The sequence below is a fragment of the Fusarium verticillioides genome, chromosome 2 (assembly GCF_000149555.1).
Source record: "Fusarium verticillioides 7600 chromosome 2, whole genome shotgun sequence".
In the NCBI taxonomy this organism is placed as follows: Eukaryota; Fungi; Ascomycota; class Sordariomycetes; order Hypocreales; family Nectriaceae; genus Fusarium; species Fusarium verticillioides.
The window spans coordinates 4,023,581-4,041,106 of record NC_031676.1 but is presented as its reverse complement, the minus strand read 5'-3'; the positions used below and the strand labels follow the sequence as shown (position 1 = coordinate 4,041,106).

At 47.1% G+C, this 17,526-nt stretch overlaps 7 protein-coding genes across 8 annotated transcripts; 4 read left to right on the top strand and 3 right to left on the bottom strand.

Annotated features, from left to right (window-relative positions):
- Nucleotides 1–891: 891 nt before the first annotated feature.
- On the bottom strand, nucleotides 892–2,135 carry FVEG_03686 (hypothetical protein; the record flags this gene model as incomplete). Of its 2 annotated transcripts, XM_018891305.1 has the most annotated exons (3): nucleotides 892–1,143; nucleotides 1,197–2,039; nucleotides 2,098–2,135. In XM_018891305.1, 2 exons carry the CDS (start codon nucleotides 1,957–1,959, stop codon nucleotides 1,055–1,057), a joined length of 852 nt encoding a protein of 283 aa, XP_018747796.1. In that variant the 3' UTR covers nucleotides 892–1,054. The 2 variants fall into 2 exon arrangements, with proteins under 2 accessions (XP_018747796.1, XP_018747795.1); XM_018891304.1 differs by having other exon boundaries at nucleotides 1,197–2,112.
- A 2,068-nt stretch (nucleotides 2,136–4,203) lies between these two features.
- Nucleotides 4,204–5,283, top strand: FVEG_03687 (hypothetical protein; the record flags this gene model as incomplete). The annotated part of the gene is made up of 2 exons (XM_018891306.1): nucleotides 4,204–4,979; nucleotides 5,034–5,283. The coding sequence occupies 2 exons, from the start codon at nucleotides 4,204–4,206 to the stop codon at nucleotides 5,281–5,283; spliced, it is 1,026 nt and encodes a 341-aa protein (XP_018747797.1).
- Nucleotides 5,284–7,041: 1,758 nt separating this feature from the next.
- On the top strand, nucleotides 7,042–8,455 carry FVEG_15317 (hypothetical protein; the record flags this gene model as incomplete). Its single annotated transcript, XM_018904440.1, has 3 exons — nucleotides 7,042–7,270; nucleotides 7,334–7,669; nucleotides 7,742–8,455. 3 exons carry the CDS (start codon nucleotides 7,042–7,044, stop codon nucleotides 8,203–8,205), a joined length of 1,029 nt encoding a protein of 342 aa, XP_018747798.1. The 3' UTR covers nucleotides 8,206–8,455.
- A 671-nt stretch (nucleotides 8,456–9,126) lies between these two features.
- Nucleotides 9,127–10,008, top strand: FVEG_03688 (hypothetical protein; the record flags this gene model as incomplete). Its single annotated transcript, XM_018891307.1, has 3 exons — nucleotides 9,127–9,471; nucleotides 9,524–9,808; nucleotides 9,871–10,008. The coding sequence occupies 3 exons, from the start codon at nucleotides 9,127–9,129 to the stop codon at nucleotides 10,006–10,008; spliced, it is 768 nt and encodes a 255-aa protein (XP_018747799.1).
- Nucleotides 10,009–10,615: 607 nt separating this feature from the next.
- Nucleotides 10,616–11,434, bottom strand: FVEG_15318 (hypothetical protein; the record flags this gene model as incomplete). Its single annotated transcript, XM_018904441.1, has 1 exon — nucleotides 10,616–11,434. The coding sequence occupies one exon, from the start codon at nucleotides 11,432–11,434 to the stop codon at nucleotides 10,616–10,618; it is 819 nt and encodes a 272-aa protein (XP_018747800.1).
- A 2,738-nt stretch (nucleotides 11,435–14,172) lies between these two features.
- FVEG_03689 (hypothetical protein) lies at nucleotides 14,173–15,453 on the top strand. Its single transcript, XM_018891308.1, has 2 exons — nucleotides 14,173–14,972; nucleotides 15,028–15,453. The coding sequence occupies exons 1-2, from the start codon at nucleotides 14,652–14,654 to the stop codon at nucleotides 15,085–15,087; spliced, it is 381 nt and encodes a 126-aa protein (XP_018747801.1). The 5' UTR covers nucleotides 14,173–14,651; the 3' UTR covers nucleotides 15,088–15,453.
- A 389-nt stretch (nucleotides 15,454–15,842) lies between these two features.
- FVEG_15319 (hypothetical protein) lies at nucleotides 15,843–16,442 on the bottom strand (the record flags this gene model as incomplete). Its single annotated transcript, XM_018904442.1, has 1 exon — nucleotides 15,843–16,442. One exon carries the CDS (start codon nucleotides 16,440–16,442, stop codon nucleotides 15,843–15,845), a length of 600 nt encoding a protein of 199 aa, XP_018747802.1.
- Nucleotides 16,443–17,526: the final 1,084 nt, after the last annotated feature.

Here is a 17,526-nt window from a genome sequence, read left to right as displayed (position 1 = left end):
TAACTAGTAGCTTCACCAGCATCTGGGTCTGTCTTAAGGAATGGTTCTCTGTTGTTGACAAGGCTACCGACATTTAGTCTCTAGAAGAATACTACTGCTCAACCCACCAACTATGAGTGCACTTATCAATCCATTCGCTGCACCTCTATCGCAAACGCAACCGGTTCTACAGTGCTTCGTTAGTCATGCCTCTATGCTTACTACCTTCCATCTTAGCCGGCAATATTCATGTTGAGACTTTGGGCTTTGAAGACTAGTGCATCGGTGAAACATTCGGTCAATACTCTCTGGGCATTCCGTCAGATATTCCGAAGCAACAGGGATGCAGAGCAGTGCTACTTGTGGCTCAAACAGCGTGTATCTCGCAGTCGGCATTCCCAGTCTATTCTCCCTACAAGTGCCGCTTGAGCTATACCCCAATCTACGATACAAATATGAGTAAGCCGTTAAGAAGGGCATTAAGACTCTGCCGTGTCTCAAGGAGCCGTGTCTCACTGAGCCGTGTCTCAAGATGAGTTGTCCATGCAGATATCGCTTCCTAAGCAATTTAGGGCTTAGTGCTGCTTGGGCCAGCGTATGTCGCTCTTGTACTTGTATGTGTCAGTGTGGCTTGCGATCTGCATGTAGCTTGATTCAGAATAGCAATAACCTTGTCCATCTGCAATTCTTTTGATCAGTCATTTCTCCATCTCATTGGGATGAATCTTGGCAGCCGATAGCCAAGCGATCACCTGATTTAGGGCAACTTAGTCAGTAAATTCACAGATCTTATTAATCATGTGTCATGCTTAGGTAATATTCACGGATGAACTAAACAGCATTTCGTGTTTACAATCAATATACAATTCTGTGGCAATTGCTCTATGTAGGTCATAGATACACAAGGGAACCGGAGCACTATCGAAACCAACGCGTTCATACCATAAGCCATTAACCATTAGCCATAACTAGACACTTGGGACAGGCTGAGACCATGTCATAAACATCATTGCAGTCCAAAAATCAGTCATATCGTACATAACAAAGAAACCTTACTTTCTGTAGCCGGCAATGCTCAATCTGAATTCTGCTTGGCAAACAATCGCCGCAACCGCTTTCCCTGTCTTCGCCGTCGCGTCTCATATTGTAGAGTTCGTTTGGCAGCTGTAGGCGTGGTTAATGTCGTCCTTGATCGTCAAATAGTGGAAGTTACATACCCCAATCCTTTGCCACCAGCTTCGTCATGGGATCAACCCACGTGTAGGTCACAGCCCGTTCGGGATATCGCGAAGCAATACCGAGTGACTCTCCGGGATGTAGATACATGTGTCGTTCGCGAGCTTTGATACTGATTTGACGAGGCTTGTCATCGTCTTCGTGATCAAAGCACAACCATCCGTCCTCGTCCCAGACTGGTATCTGATTGTTTATTCGGTAGTGCCAAGCTTGGAGGCCTTGAATTGTGCGTCGAGGAGTATTGCCAAACTGGTTAGCAAACTCTCTCACAACACCTGACCAGCTCAGCTTCTTGTCATGTCTGGCGTAGATGATGAAGTCTCCCTGTTCTATTGTATACTTTTGATTAAACCGATAGTTGGAGTCAACGTCAATCGATGAATCATGCCAGGAACTGGCAGCGGATGGACCAAGACGAGGTGTGAACTGCTTGTCTGCGGCGCTGTATGGAAGCCTTTCATAGACGGTGCGTTGAGCATTACTGAGACTGAAGGGGAGAATACCGAGGCCAGTCACTACCCTCTGCTGTGAGTAACTGTACTCCGTGAACGAGTTGGCGCTTGGACAACTCCACGAAGACCATGGCAGTCGAGGGGTAGGAGGAGGAGGCTTTCGATCACCATGGGCAATCAACTCAGAGGGACTTGGAAGTATGAAGCCTCGAGAATGATCACTTATGCGCCCGCTCGGTCGTGCGGTAGCTTCAACTCCGCGATCAAAGGCCTCAAAGCTCGGTAGCCGCATTGAGGAACGGTTGGGAGGTGGAGTGACGAGGCAAGGTACGCTTTCAAGACTGGGTGCATCTTGGGAGTCGATATCACCGTCTGTTGGAACCGTTAGTTGAAGAGAGCTTTGCGCGTTGAACTGCTTTACAGGATGCACCTTCAATCTCGACATCGGGACTTCCTATGTCTGAGGTCGGTGGAGTATGTTGTTGAACACAAGGGCGAGAAGGGCCGGTTACAGCATGCCTGTATACCCTCAGGTCATGCTCCGGGAAATTGGACCTCATACTCATCATGGTCGTCATGTAATCGATCACCTGATCGCGATCGTACACAAGGACTAAGATCGCAATGATATGAGACGAGGGAAATGAGCTTTGAAATAGTCGGAGAATAAAAGATGATCGAAAACAATATTGACAGGGCTATATCAACAAAGGGATTGTTCGGGTTTTATTGGGTTTGAAATGAGGCGCAAATGTTTCTATGTATACTTGTATGAAACTGTTTTACGTCCCGAATCTAATGCGAGGAGTAGAGTGTCACCCCCTTGATTTGTTGAGCATCAGGTAATATATCGAAAGGCTCGCTTAGGCTCGTTCAATCATGGCGATGGGGTTGCGAATTCATTGTGTTCGTCGATGCAGCCTGTTCAGACGAAAGACAAGCGTCATACGCGGTCCAGAACTTCGGAGCAGTTTCAAGGACGGCCAAACACAAGCTTAAGGGAGCCGAGCCCGGCGGGATGGACACGCAAGGGGTGTGGGATGGGATATACGGAGGGGCACTGGTGTGATTTTCAGGGTATGCCAGATGATTGGTATCTCTAAATATGTGTTCGATTCAGGCTGTAAGCACTATGTAACAGTGCTGTTGCTTTTTTTTCCAGTGGCCAACAAATAGAAAGTCTGTACTCTATGTACATTTACTGCCACCAGTAAGCAGGGTCAGATGACATACTTCTCTCTGCCTTGGTCGTGTTTTCTCACCACTGTCTCCCGTTGTGGTCACAATACCCAGCCAACCAAGAATCCCTAACGATGCACGCTCAGCCACGCTAGAAAGGTCTCACTCCACGTCGACCCACGATCCAGTTCCGCGGCCAGGGTTTAAATGGGGGGTCCTATGAAACATTGGTAGATTGCTCTTTAGTCTGCAGGGATGCGAAGAGCACGGGGTTCGTTCCCCAAGACATCAGGGCGTGCCATAGAAGTGAGTCAAGATCGACGCTGTTGATTGCCGCAAACTGAATCAATAGTGACACGAACCAGGTCCAAGAGCATACCCCAGATTCCGTCTGGAGGCCATACTGTAGACAGGGGTTCTCGGTGGTGGGGTGGAGAAATGCAGTAGAAACCGACTTTAGTAAGGATCTACAGGGACTTTCTCGTTTTGCGCCGATATACATCGGAGCATCAGTTCCATATCGTAGACAAGAAATGAAACACGGGACAGCAGGTTTGCCTCTTGACAATGCGTTGTTGGTACGGCTGGGAAGTGGTACACCTGTATCATGTCTGTGATTATTGGGAGAGGGAAGCGATGAAAGAGACGGAATTAAAATCAAATATCTGCCTTGAGATAAGGATGGATATCAGCTGGCTAGATTTCCAGACGGAAATAGGCCCTGAATAGAATCTTTAGCCACTAATGGTTCTTTGTTCTACGGTAACTGAGGCTCAACTAATGATGGCTATCAGAGCAGCCATCTCGCGTATCGTAGATGCAGCACTTTGCCGTCAATGCGTCCTGGCCTGCATGATCCTGCCGCAACGGCATATGCATCCAACCTGAGCCGAAAGAATGGTTGGCAAATGATCAAGCCAGGCCAAGACCCTGAATTAGCTTGATCGACATGCCAAAGGGACAACCCAGCTGAAAAAGAACTGCTGTATTGACAATGGCTACGTGTTGATGGATTCCAGGATCTCGATCGCGGCCAGAAGGGAATTCCCGCCATAACATGGATTGAGGCCGTTGGCAATACTCTTCGGGCCTTTTGAGTGGCAGCCTTCTTGTGTCTCAGGCTGAGCCGTTGCTTGTGATGTAAATTCTCTGTCATGATGCTTTGAATTCACACTGCATGATAAGGCAATGTTGGAAGCAAGATCCCCTGTATTCTTCATTCTTAAGAGCCCACATCCTCTGTGATATCTGAGTTCTTTGCTATAGTCTTCAAACCGCTTGACTGCCTATATCAAAGATTTTCAATATTCGAGTCTTTCACACCAAATCAGTTCGCTAGCTTGACTTTGCGCCCGGCATGGACAATACCATTAACATGGAGGGCCAGTATTTTTTACCACTCGACACAGCCTTTGCCTTTGCCTCGTCACCTGATGCTCCTGTCACCCCTACCTCGTCACCTAGATCAGACTGGATGGAATCTGTGCCCTTGGATTACAACGACCTCTACAACAACGCATACTACTGGACAAATACGACATGTCCCGTCTCTTCATTCATGTCAGACAGTACCTGTTCTGGAACCGGAGGCTTGCCATACAACCATCTTATACATCAACAGTACGCCGACATGGACTATCACCACTTGTCGTATACAGGCAAGGTCGATGTCAGTCCTGTCGGTCCGATCAGTCCATTCCCGTTGCCCGGTACACCTGGAAGCAGCGACAATTACTTCAATGTCGGTGCGATACCATGCCCGCAGGCTCTGTCCCGTTCTGGGAGCATTGCGTCAATGCCCTCATTGTCATGTTCTAGCGACAGCCCGCTCTCAGTGGCTTCCGAGAGACGGGTCTCAGATGTCTCAAACTGCACTGACCAGGACCCCTGCCCACCCAGTGCTTGCCCACTGCGGGACTCCAGATCGATCTGTAAGACGAAATCACCGCCAGAGAGGCACAGCCTCGCAGACGAGACAGCAGTGTCTCTTCAGCGGAAGGTTCCGAAGTCAACGAAGCAAGAAACCGAGAATTGCGTTTTCCGAGTTATCAAGAAGGCAACGGGCGCGTGTGATTTCCCAGGATGCAACAAAGCCTTTCGACGCGTTGAGCACCTCAAGCGCCATAAGCAAACGTATGTTCAATTCCAAACTCGACACCCATGAGACGCATATCTGACAAATCACAGGCATCACAGTGAAGGAGAGAACAACTTTGTCTGCGAGTTTTGCGGAAAGGATCAATTCAATCGCTATGATAATCTTCAGACTCACCGAAGGCTGCATGCGCGCCATAACAAGCGGTATCGCAGCATCAAGTTTGTCCCTGCAGCGGTCGCTATCATTGAAGAAGAGGACCGGACCAGGAAACGACGAGTAACATACAGGTCTAAGGGGATTACAGGGATGACAGTCCAAGATTGGCGGGTTCAGGGTTGAGCATACGGAACGGATATCGACGCGGCCATCTTTCAAGATTCAAAACACTTACTGTTTCATGTTGGGAAATCAATCTCACAGGTTTGAGAGAGGAGGCGCAAACTACAGGAAAGAGCAGCGCTGAATTGTATATTGTATATTATAATCCCAGATGACGAGTCAGTTGGAAGTTCGTTTTATTCTTGTATTAAGCATTATCATCACTGTTATTTCTTCAATTTCAAGTTCAAATTATATGACATAGCACCGAAACCATCTGCCTGTATTTGCGGTGTCTCGCTGTTTTCAGCTGCACCATACAAATCATCTGGAGGACATCTCCGAGCCCTTTTGGGTGTCAGTCAAAATAGGACTCTTGCATATGTAAGGGATGCTTGATTGGCTCCAAGGATACTTGCTAGGCGAGGGTAGTGCCTGTCAAGGTAGCAAGCCTAATGTTAGTAGCTACGCTAGCCGCGGAACGATGCCGCGAGACGCTGCCCCTGTTCTGTCTGCGCAGATCACCTTAGCTTGATCGATGTTCCATTAGCCCGTCCAAACAAAGCCTGATGCATAGCCTATCAATACTTCAACCCGCCTGGTCAATTCTCCACGGAGCTGACAGCTGAAGCTCACATCACGCGCCTCGCATTGAGTGCGCTATGACATGACGCGAAGTTGACGCCAGCCTCTGATAAGCAAATAAAAAGGACACTATTCGATTCCAAGCACCCACCACTTACCGGTTCCTGTACACTAGGATCGGGGCTACTTAGCTTGCACTACTGTGGGTGTGACTGTGGCGCATCTTGGCTGAGCTAGGGGAGGAAGGAAAACTCAGGACCTTGACCCTAAGTGATGAAAATACTTCAGTCAACTTAGCCTAAGTTTAGGTTTGTCTTTGCCAAGTTTATCTTGGCACCCTATATCAAGGCTCGGTGTTTTCTTGCCCCCTGAGGCTGAGACAGTCAATGGAGGAGCAGGGATGTCGAGTCAGTGACCACTGATCTACGTGAAGAGTTAGCACTCGGCGGATATCTCTCGGAAAAAAACACAGGGGCGGAAGATAGCGTCCGATCAAGTGTCAAGTGTCAATGGGATCTCTGACGGCCCCTCCCTAGTGGCAGTCAAAACTTCCGTTAGTGATAGCTAGGTGCCTACTTTAGCAACGGTTTAAACGTAGTTCTGCATTTATACGGCTCTATTGCCTCGATGCACCTCTCTATCACAAACGTCTTCTCTACATGAGTGAATGAACCAACAAGGTCTTTGCTGCTGGGGCCTCAGATCTCTGCCAGATTGCAGATCACTCACTGACCTGCCCCTTGGATTCCCCCTGTATTCTCCACGCGCACTAACCTCACGCGCGCCACACATGGCAAGAATAAGCAGGGGGGTTGCATTATCACGGACCAGACATGTTAACATGCCGCCCGCCTCGATCTCCTGTACCAATCACTCCCATAACATACCTTGATTACAATTGCGCCCAGTTGTTGATATTACCCAAACATTCCGTCACCATCCGCACCTTGGATCGCGACTTACTAGCCTGGTAATTCCCCCGGGGTTGTCAGGCACTCGCACCTAATTTTGTTTTTATTGTAATATATTCCATTTAGAGGTTACAGCGCCAGTACGACTAGCATACCACCTCCCCCCTCCCTCCCTCCCCCTACCTGCTTAAAAACTTACACTTCGATCGACAATCAAGCTTTCACACTTCTGTCAAAGCACCCGGCATCCATGCCTGTCAGCTTATCCGGCCTTCACTCCGTCATGTCGTTTGATTCCTTCAGCATGTATCAGCTTGATACGCCAAATATGCTAGGTGGCCAGAATGCCCAATCTTCACATGACAACTTTCAATTAAGTCCATTCGATACCTGCCAAGTCCCTGGCATGATTCAGTATCAAATGGATATGCAGCAAGATCTACAGGAAGATGAGGAACCAAAATCAAATCCGAGGCCCAAGCTCGGCTACAAGCGAGCCTCATCAGCATGCAGTAAGCAAGGTTCCCCTCCTCTGGCTTTTGGCCTGTACGCTCATCCATCTAACCTTTCCCCAGAGCAATGCAGGCATCGCAAGATAAGGTGTATCGCCTCTTCTTCCGACGCCCAAGCTCGTTGCGTCAGCTGCGTTCGTTTGAAGAAAGAGTGCAGCTCTTACCTCACGGGCCGGTCATCTGCTGATGGCTCTGATCTCATTCGAGTAGCCAGGTTCTCTCCTTCTACCGATGGAGGCTCAGACGCATATGATCTAGCACAGACTTCTGCCAGCATGGAGCAATATCTAGACATTCAAAAGCCACCGTTGGATTCCTCCAAAACGAGGGCTACAGCTTCAGTAGCCCCCATAGGCAATGGCATCTCGTGGGCAGATGACTTTGCATCTGGAATGAGAGGTTTGTTCAACTTTGATGATACAGCTCTTCGAGTCGGTCTTTGCTAACACCACTCTTCTCTGGTATCTACAGTAGAAGGCCAGGTTAATCTCAACATGAGAAGCCAAAGTCTTCCAGAATGGGATGCTGCAGTCATGGGGCATGTTTCAAATGCAAACGCAGTCGACTTCGACTCGGACCACAGGGGGCAGCTCTCAGAAGTCCCTGCTATCTCACACTTCCCACCACCAATGGATATGTCAATTCCATCAACTTCATCAATCCCACAGCACGCAAACCCTCTATCTCAAGCAGATCTCAACTTTTCGTGGGGCTCAAACTCCTATGCACTGCCAATACGGTCCCTGTCCGGGATGCCTGAGACCGTGAATAACGGCAACATGGTCCACGTAGGCGGGGATGCTGTCTTTGATTTTCAGTCGAGCCCTTCCCCCGGCACCAACCAACCATTTCCTTTGCAGATCACCCTGGCAGCACAGGGTCGCAGTCAGTCGTTGCCTTATAACGGTTATACCTTTGATTCATTCTGGGAATGATGATTGGGGACGCCCAGACGACGAGCTAGACTCTCTAGTATAAGTACCAGTATTATAGGAAGGTAAAAGACTGTATGACATGGCGTTTATTATAGCGTTTGGAACGATAATGAGTTATTGGTAATGGAAAGACTGTATGGACTTCATTGTGATAGTTTAGAAAGGTTCAGTCGACGGATCGTCACATCAGCTTAGTGTGTTTAACTTTGAGTGTATTTTTAACTTCACTCTGTCCTTTTTTGATCCTTGTACAACCTTGGCTCTCTCTACTATACGTGATTATCACAGACATTCTAATTTTTACATGTTCTTGATATATAGATTTGCTCTGTTCTAGTATATTGTAGCCATAATATTCTATGTATGGTGGGACACTGACATATCATTCTTGTCCCAGGAGCTAATCTCCTGATCTACGCTAACTAATGAGTATTACCAGGTAACCGGCACCTCTCGACTCCTGTATCTGTGGGTCCAGCCGTAAACATGACACAGGCTCTCGGATCTTTACTAACTATTCCGAGGGAGGAAAGCGTCTTGGTACTGGTAGAGGCTGCAGTCTCTGAGACATTGAGCGGCCAGCTATCTTCTGAAACATGTCTTACTCTACGAGCACGGGATGTCACTTTAGTTGAGCCAACGCATAAGTCGCTCGGGCTTTATGTGCCGCGTCGATCTTTGTGGCTGCGTCAAATACCAAGCAATGATCGATCACCTGGGATTCCGCCTTTGAATTTCCTCTCCTGGTATGAGGCGGAATGTTAGCAGACTCCCCAAACGCCACCAACAGTTTTGAGGCTTCATCGGCAGATTGATCGGGTATCTATATCACCCCGGTAGTTGACACGGCTACATTTCTGCGCCTCTCCGTTCACCCGAAGAGCATCTCATCACACCAACAGGTTTGAATCGTTCTGCACAATGAAATCATCACGATCTCCAGACGATTCGGGTCCCTCAAACCATCGAAAACCACCGTCTCTATCGGAGATTCTCCAACCTCATCTACTTCTCAACCATCGTGAATCACGATCTCCATCAGCATCTGCATCCCATGGTCCATCACCCACCAAGCAAGAGAGAGCTTCTCTTCCCCAACCTATTCACCCCGATTTCAACCTACCCCGTTGCCTTCCTGATTCCTCAACAGGGTTATCTGATCTTCACGCACGCGCCCTCATTTTCAATCCAGCTGCTCAAGCTCGACAGAAAGATGTTTTGGACCAATACCCTGGGAACCAGACCTACAGAGAAATGCTGGGTCAGGTAAGCCAGACATCATGTCGCCGCTTTCTGCGATAGTATTAATTCTAATTAGATCATGTCACGTTCCCATGCTATCTCCGATTTCGCCGAGGCAAACCGGAGAATTGCCTTGAAACAGTACCTCAAACCGGTGAACCTAGCTAAGCTACCTAAAGAGGAGGATATCAACGAAATGCTGAGAAATCAGGAGATAGTGAAGCAATTACTGCAGCAAGTCAACTCACTGCAATCCTCTCTAAGGACTCAATCAGGTCCTGGACCTCCTCAACAATACATGGTCGGTTTGTCTGCGACGAGACCGATGATTGCCTCGACAGAGGTTGCAAAGCCAGAACTCGTAAGTCGATGTTCTATGGACCCAGGACATGTCTAACGGTCAATAGCCCGTCGGTCTTCTAGCGAGATGTGGCAATTGCACTAGATTTACTGCTCGCTTATCAGAACAGCGGCAGACTTTATGCCGAGGTTGCTATTCTCTCCAGACAAGACAGGGAGCTGCACAAAGCTTCAGACGTGATCGGACTGTCTGAAGCCTGAAACGTTTGACACTGAAGTTAACATCGTTACGGTTTCACTTTCCAGAGGTTAATCATCATGTATAAGTACTGGGCGTTTTTGAAGGAGAAGTTGATCAACTCCTTGGATATCATCAGAGATTCACCTGGAGATCTTTTTGAACAACGGCATCTTTCGAAGATATCTGTCTGTCTCTGAATGATCTTGTGATCAGCTTGTCAAGTCTTTCTCGATGCCATATATGACTTATTCATGACTGAAATCCTGTGGGCTTAGACTGGCAAGTTTGGCGTGCCTTGGGAGGTTCCCATGAAGGCATCGGTACACGGCTGGTTCTGACATAGTAACAGCATCAAAAGGTTAAACCTGAACGATTGAAAAATGGACTAACTATCCTACTTGGCATTGATTCAGACTTGTATCTTCAACGCTTATGGCTTGATTGATGACAATGCAATACCAAATGTTTGTTCTCTTCTTTCAAGTGACATTGAACCAGAGCTTGACCTTAACTCTCGTCCCATCACGTAATACAACGTACTGAGGCAGGTGATAGTATCGTAAATGTCGGTCAAGTAGCGCAACACTATCTTGAAATTAATAGGTAGCGCTTGTAAAATAAACTAAACTAAAATATTATCCCCCAACGTTTTTGTTCCTTCGAGTGATGAGGTCCAGCGATATTTCTATATCCAATTCGGCTTCTCCAGTTCAACTTGGATCGCCGGTTGGGAGCAATATCATCTGTCTTGGGATTCAGAATCCAGGTATGGAAAGAAACACGCTGAGCCTGAATGACGGAAAAGTGTAACAAGCTCTCCTCAATATCAGATGTTTCGGAGTCAGTTTCTTCGGCATCCGTGGACTCTTCTTCATCTTCTGTACTGCTCCCACTCTCGCTACAGCTGGCATCAGACCAGTACGAGGTATGCATCGAGGGAGGTTCCATATATCCAAAGGTGTTCCGCTTGTCTGGTTCGGTATCACTTTCACCTGAAATACACAGGTTATGCGCTTTCTGGGGCGGAGTGATAACATCGTCTTTCTGAGGAGCAGGAGGTGGCTCAAGACTGGAATCTCTATCGGAACCAGACTGACTTCTCCGAACGGGAGTAGGCCTGGCTGGCCGAATGTTCTCTGAAGACAGGAAAGGCCGTTCATGTAGTTGAAGCGGGGGTCGCAGAATGCGACTTGAAGCAGAAGAAAAAGACCGGAGCTGAGAAGCAGCTTCTATCTTGAGATTGCTCTTTGGGAGTGTCTCGGGTACAGAATAACACGATGAGGCTGATACTGGTCGTGGCTGGGAGTCTTGAAGCGAAGGTTCGTAAATAGAGTTGTAGTGAGGGTAATATGGTCTCTGTGGCTTTTGACGCTGGTATTTCTGGGCCTGAAAATTTGTGGTTGGCCAGCTACGTAATGGCTTGTGTGATTGAAATGCCAATGCCATATTGAGGTCCTGGTTGGTCAATGGTATTTCCAAGGGTTATATGTAGAGCAAAGCTTAGCTAAGCTTTGATATAAGGAAGAATGATGAAATTATATCAGCAAGCTTCCGTGCCTGTAAAAGAAAAAGAGGGTAAGGGAACAAGTATCCGCCCAATGTTTCAAAGAGAGTCTTGGATGTTCCAGAAGCGATCGTGGTGCATTGCTGAATTGTGACTCGTGAGTACAAAGGTAGGAGTCTTTAAGGTGGCGGGGGAAGTTATACTTTATAAGATCAGCTAACATGTCTAGAAGCTGAAACTGGCTCCGAGTTGATGAAGTTGGCGGTATCTTTCTTCTGCAAGGCTAGATTATTACTGACCGCTTTCGTCTTCAGTCACTGCCGCCTGGGGCTAGATTGCTCGAATGTGCGGCTGACTGTTTCGTCTACCAACTATACCCCATTGGCTTATCACAACTGCAAGGAGATCGCCTGGAATGCAAGCTTCGCTGTAGGGTTGAGAGAACACATGGTTCTATGTTTGACGATTGGCTAACTATTAAATCTCGAAATCAGATCGTGAGATCGATTTAGATGCTTTCGTCTTGGATTCTATATCTCGTCCTTATGCGAGACATTTGAGAGCTCTTTTTTGCTCCGTAGAGTACCAAACTGTCGTGATGGCTGTCCCGTGTCTTGCCTACGGGAGTGTCACACTTATCTTCATCTACGTTAGGAAACTTGCTTTTTAAGATAGCATTAGATTTCTGCGAGTGGCTGGATGAACGCGCTGCCCCCCAACTTCACCATTTCAGTGCTGTGAGAATCACAGCCTTTAGAGCGAGCCATCGGCGATGCTTGATCTTCACTATTATCGGTAGTAACTATTGAAGGAGCTTTCCTTCCGTTGAACCATGAAACTTGCTTTGTCTAAACTGGAGACTCTAAGATAGATAGACGAAACATGGAGGTTACGGGATTGGTTTGTTTTAGCTACTATAGGTACATTGAAACTCGTCACAGATGACTTGCAGCGGGCATTTGTACCTAGAAAAGTGGATATTCAATCTAATATCGGAGCCGAGATCACGGTGTAGCGTCGCTAATAATGCCCATTGAACACGAGAGTGGACAGAGGGAAATAATATGTAGCCACAGTACACTTTCTTAAATAAGGTCAGACTCAGTACAGGCAAATAAAATAATAAATTAGAAGCTAGAAATATGTGATATGAAGCTCATGGTATACATTGGTTAAGCATTTACTGCAAATCGCCAATTGTTAATATCCCATTTAAAAAGTCTACCCTAAACCTCAGATATCACGGAAGCCAAGTTCTCTGTGCTAACTCAGACTCTTAGTCATAAGTCTCAAGCGCAAATAACACACTTGGCTCACAAATTAGACATTATACCATCATAGATGAACAATTGCTACAATGTCACAAAAGCAAGCTCAACATTGGATGCTCAATTACGATACGAGGGCTTGGCTTGAACGAAACAATTTACGAATTGGAACCGGAGATGTACATGAGTATTGGGTACAGAGAGGAGCAATCTCTCATCGCAGGCTGAGACAACTTGTGTATGGTATATCAGTGACGCAAGCGAATGTAAGTATGACATCGACACCTCGTATAGACTTCTGTCATGTGGGCGGGTGGTTGATGCACAGAGGGGAAAGACTGGTAAAGGAGATGATCAACGCGCTGAGGATCTTCTTTGCTGTTTGCAGAGTTCATGTGTATTCAGAAAGGCCATCTCGATGAGCAGCTGGGTCGGGGCTGCTTTTAGTCTGAATGCCGGTATATCAAACATCGCAACCAGTGGGTTCTTGACTAAACAACTGTCATGGAAGCACGTCTTACGTCTCTCGTCTCTCGTCTCGACAATACCAATCTTTATATTAACATTGATACGTTTTACATGAAGCTTTCATTGCAATAAGGCCATTAACGGCCCGAAAAGGCATACCAGTTGTTTGTAGAGCATCGTGAGGATATCTTGAAGGCGGACTACGGACCTTGGCCGGGCGGGCTGTTTGCCAATTCATTCTCACCACCCAATTCGTATCCTTAGCAATCAAAAGGAGACTGCAAGGAGTAACGCCGGAATATGCATTCCTCAATTGCAGAATGATGGCAAGTCATCGGTGTACTTTCTGTCTATCTTGCTGTTTCTAGCAGACTTGAGCCGGTCGAGGGAGTGCTAGTACAAAGCTAGCAGAATGTGAGGGGAACAATTATGACGATGGATCGGCGATGATAACATGATTTAGGGGGAGCCGCGCTAATACAGGCGGAAACAAAAATCCCGGTGTTGATATGCAAGGGCCTAGACAGCCTTTTACCCCAGATCCGTAAGTGTACTTCGATCTATTGGGGAGTTAGGGCTGAAGTGGATCGATGTTCGGGCTTTATTGTATGGGGAATTCGAGGGGCTCCGTTTGTTTAAGAAAAGTCTTACCAGTGACTGAAGCCGTGCTCCATTTAATGTGCCGTGTTTCTCAGGAGCCGTGTTTCTCATGTGCCGTGTCTGAGGCAGAAAAAGGGCCGACTTTCCACATAGGGAACATGGCAAAGTGAATTTCTCGTGCTGATTATCCCTTGCAGTTGGTTCTGTGCCAGATCCATGGTAGACCTGTTTTAGTCTGATACGGCAGCCAATCACGTGAGGCAAGACTGGAGGGTATGGATATTGGTACTATGATAACTTTTGATGAGTTTGTTTTGACACCCCCTATTGAGGCTCGCTGTTTTCTTTCCCCCCAAGGGTTGCTCAACAGCCAAGAGATTGTTGGCTCATCCAACCCCTTTCATACCACTATGCGATGCTTTGTGCTCACACCAAATCTCAGGGAGGGAGCCAGGTGGTCTGGATATCAAAACAAGTAAATGATCCCAGAACCACTAGCTTAACTTTCCTGAGAATGTGTCTCAGCGACAGATGAGTAGCAGTACGATGCCGATCCCGAAGAGAATGACAAACTATTCCGGGCATCAAAGAAATGAGGGAGGTTGCACTAACGCGTTCCTGCATAGCCGACTCCCTTGAGCCAAAATCGACTGTAATTCAGATATAAAGAGTACAATGTAACCCCCCCAAACCAAAATCTTTCTTCATCAGCATCTCTCAGCCTTCGTTCAAGTTTCATTTACTACTTCCCATCCAATCACCCCACAAACCCACAAAGCCCTTCTTTAGAATCTTCTGTCTTCGACAACCCCAATACTTCAAGATGCAGTACATGACCATCGTCGCTTTCCTCGCCGCCACCGTGGCCGCCGGTCCCCAGATCAGGGCTTACCCTTCCATTGATCAGATCACCGTCGCCCAGGCCAACAATGCTTGCGGAAACAACATGCAGGTCACCTGCTGCAACAAGGTCACCAACACTCCTGCCGGCAACGCTGTTGGCAACGGTGCTGGTATCCTCAACAACCTGAGCCTGTTTGATCAGTGCTCCAAGCTTGATGTCAATGTTCTGGCTATTGCTAATGGCCTCCTTAACAAGGAATGCCAGGCAAACGCCGCCTGCTGTCAGAACAGCGGCGGAAGCGTATGTGTTCCCCAACTTTCCTGGGAAAATCTTCTTACTAACATCATGAATCTAGGCCAACGGTGGTCTTGTCAACGTCGCCCTTCCTTGCATTGCTCTCAGCAGCCTTATCTGAGCGCTTCTGACCATCACGCATGGCCCCAGAGTTTGGAGTCCTTCGGTATCTTTACATTGGGTTACATTCATGCCAGTTTGGCGGCTCACAGTCTTTGTCTTCGTGTTCTTGGGCGACCGTCAAGTTCCATTGCCTGAGTTGTGTATTTGTTATTGTTTTGTGGGGTAGTTGGGGGTGAGAAAATGTGCTGTTGATGGTATGCATCTCACGACAGGCCTCATGGGTCTGCCAGGTGTAATTCAATCATCGGCAAGGGCCATAATTTAGAATTAGCACTCAATCATATCATTTCGCGGCATTCAAAACATCATTGTCATATGTGATTAGCCGGTCTCTTCATTTGTCACAATCAAGCACCACGACCAGCAATATTGATCTTACAACTGTCCAAGTTGTGGGCTAGAAGTGTTATTTGCAGTAGAGACTTGTGGCTGAGAGTTTATTCCCGCAGAGAGAACTTAGATCTTATAACAGCCAATCCCACCCCCTCGTGTTCTTCTCTGCAATTCTTCTTTTACATCAAGGAGAAAGAATTAGGCTGATATCAAGATGTTGCGGACCTCTCCTCTGGGACGCCCTGAGTAACATCTTCGCTACAAGTTTTCATTCTGATCTGTGCTCTTAACCACGGATCTCAATCGTAAATAACACATCCAACTCATGACTTGAATACTACATCAAAACTTTGATATCATGCATCTATTTATAAGAGTTTAATACCTTCAACTAAGTTTGTTGGTATGTACCGCTTATGACTAATACTGTTGGGCATAGTTGAGCAGTTCGCTCCCAAGCACAAAGAGGACAGGCTCCGAAACTCTGTGTACATCTGCAGAAGACATATTGACATTCCACGTAAGGTCGTACAGCATCTCAATTTCCATCGCGTTGACGCTCTCCACGGTGAAATAGTGAATGCCACTCTTCTTCAGAAACCTCACCCATCGAGCATTAGGCGGAGGATCATCGTACAGATGCTTGACGGCTATGATCATAGATGCCAGAACTAAGCAATACGGAGCACTGGGGTCAGGTCCATATGCTCCAGGATGTCGAAGCCGCCAACGGCCAAGATATATCGCAGAGGCAATCATAACCACTCGGGGTAACTTGAATGCTATCACGAGAGTGCGGACAAAAGAAGACAGGCTGGGCAGAGTGTCTGCTACCGGACCTTTTGCAGTGAAGCTACATGTATTTGCGGAGTACTCTGGGCTTTGGTGAAGATAAGGCACTGCGTCAGCAGCGATGGTGGTGATGTAGTTTATGAAATAAAGGTCGGCGAAGGCATCTGTCAATGGCCGGCCCACACTCCGACATTCTGAAACTGTTGAGTAGGACGACATGTCTGCCATGGTCATGAATGGCCAAGACACCGAATCCTTTTGTGACGACTACTTGAGTAAGTGCGTGTATGAATAATGTGACGTGAGTGTTGGGACGAGGGGGTTGAACAGATTGCCGGACTTGAGTCAAGACGTTGGCTTGGTCCAAAATGAGTTTTGGATCTCGACTTACAATTTTGTTGCAAAGGGCTAATCACCTCTGGGCAAGGAAATGGCCTACAAAGATGAATTCGAGACGAGTTCACAGCGCCACGGATATGATTTCACAGAGGCAAGACTATTTGTATTCTCCATATTGAAGGTGGTTGTTATTGTGCATCATTGTCATGACACACGATCCAGTAACAATTCCAAAGGTAACTGGAATACAATCTAAAAAGCCTCTCGAATTCTTAATGGCATTGTGTTCAAGACGGGTTCTTTAGGTTGGCAAGGGAACATCTGTTCCCAGCGATGTTGGGAGCCCCATGATGGCTCTCGATGGGCAACATTTGATCTCTGTATCACATTGGCTACAAGGACCGATTGACTGGAATCTTTAGATATAATATAGATACAATTCTTAGCTTGATTACTTTGCACGCTTGCTAGAACGGGCAAGCGGCTCCAGTCTGCCGAGGAGAGGGAGAATCTGCCGTGTCTGACATGAACCAGGAACTTGTATCCAATGGTTCAAACAATTCTAACAAGGGTGCCTGGGACACTTTGAAACGTTTGCGCGGCACTCCCTTCTGATCGGTCCGACTGTCTGCCGTGTTTCTCAACGTCACTGATCTCCATGTAAGTCACTGTCTCTGAATGAGTTCCTCACTCTCAAGCTTTATTATGCTGCATCCTTATTATTTTTTAAAATTTGGAATGTCAATAGTCTCTTGTATAGCTTGGTAAGTTTAATTTACTTCAATTAACAGCCATCCCTACTTGCTACCAAGTAAACGAATTCCTCCCTTGATCTGCCGTCTGGTTGTCTCCAAAATGTTGCTGCTAGTTGCGCAGCTGGCGATCTTCCATTGTAAAATCCCCCCTTTGACTGTGATGGTAAACTGGCAATGCAAGCTTGCATAACATGTTGCAGTTCACATCCACCCAACCC

Coding starts and splice junctions, on each gene's coding strand:
- FVEG_03689 (XM_018891308.1), top strand. CDS start 14,652: ATGCAGTACATGACCATCGTCGCTTTCCTCGCCGCCACCGTGGCCGCC. Junction 14,973..15,027: donor GTCAGAACAGCGGCGGAAGC/GTATGTGTTCCC, acceptor TCATGAATCTAG/GCCAACGGTGGTCTTGTCAA.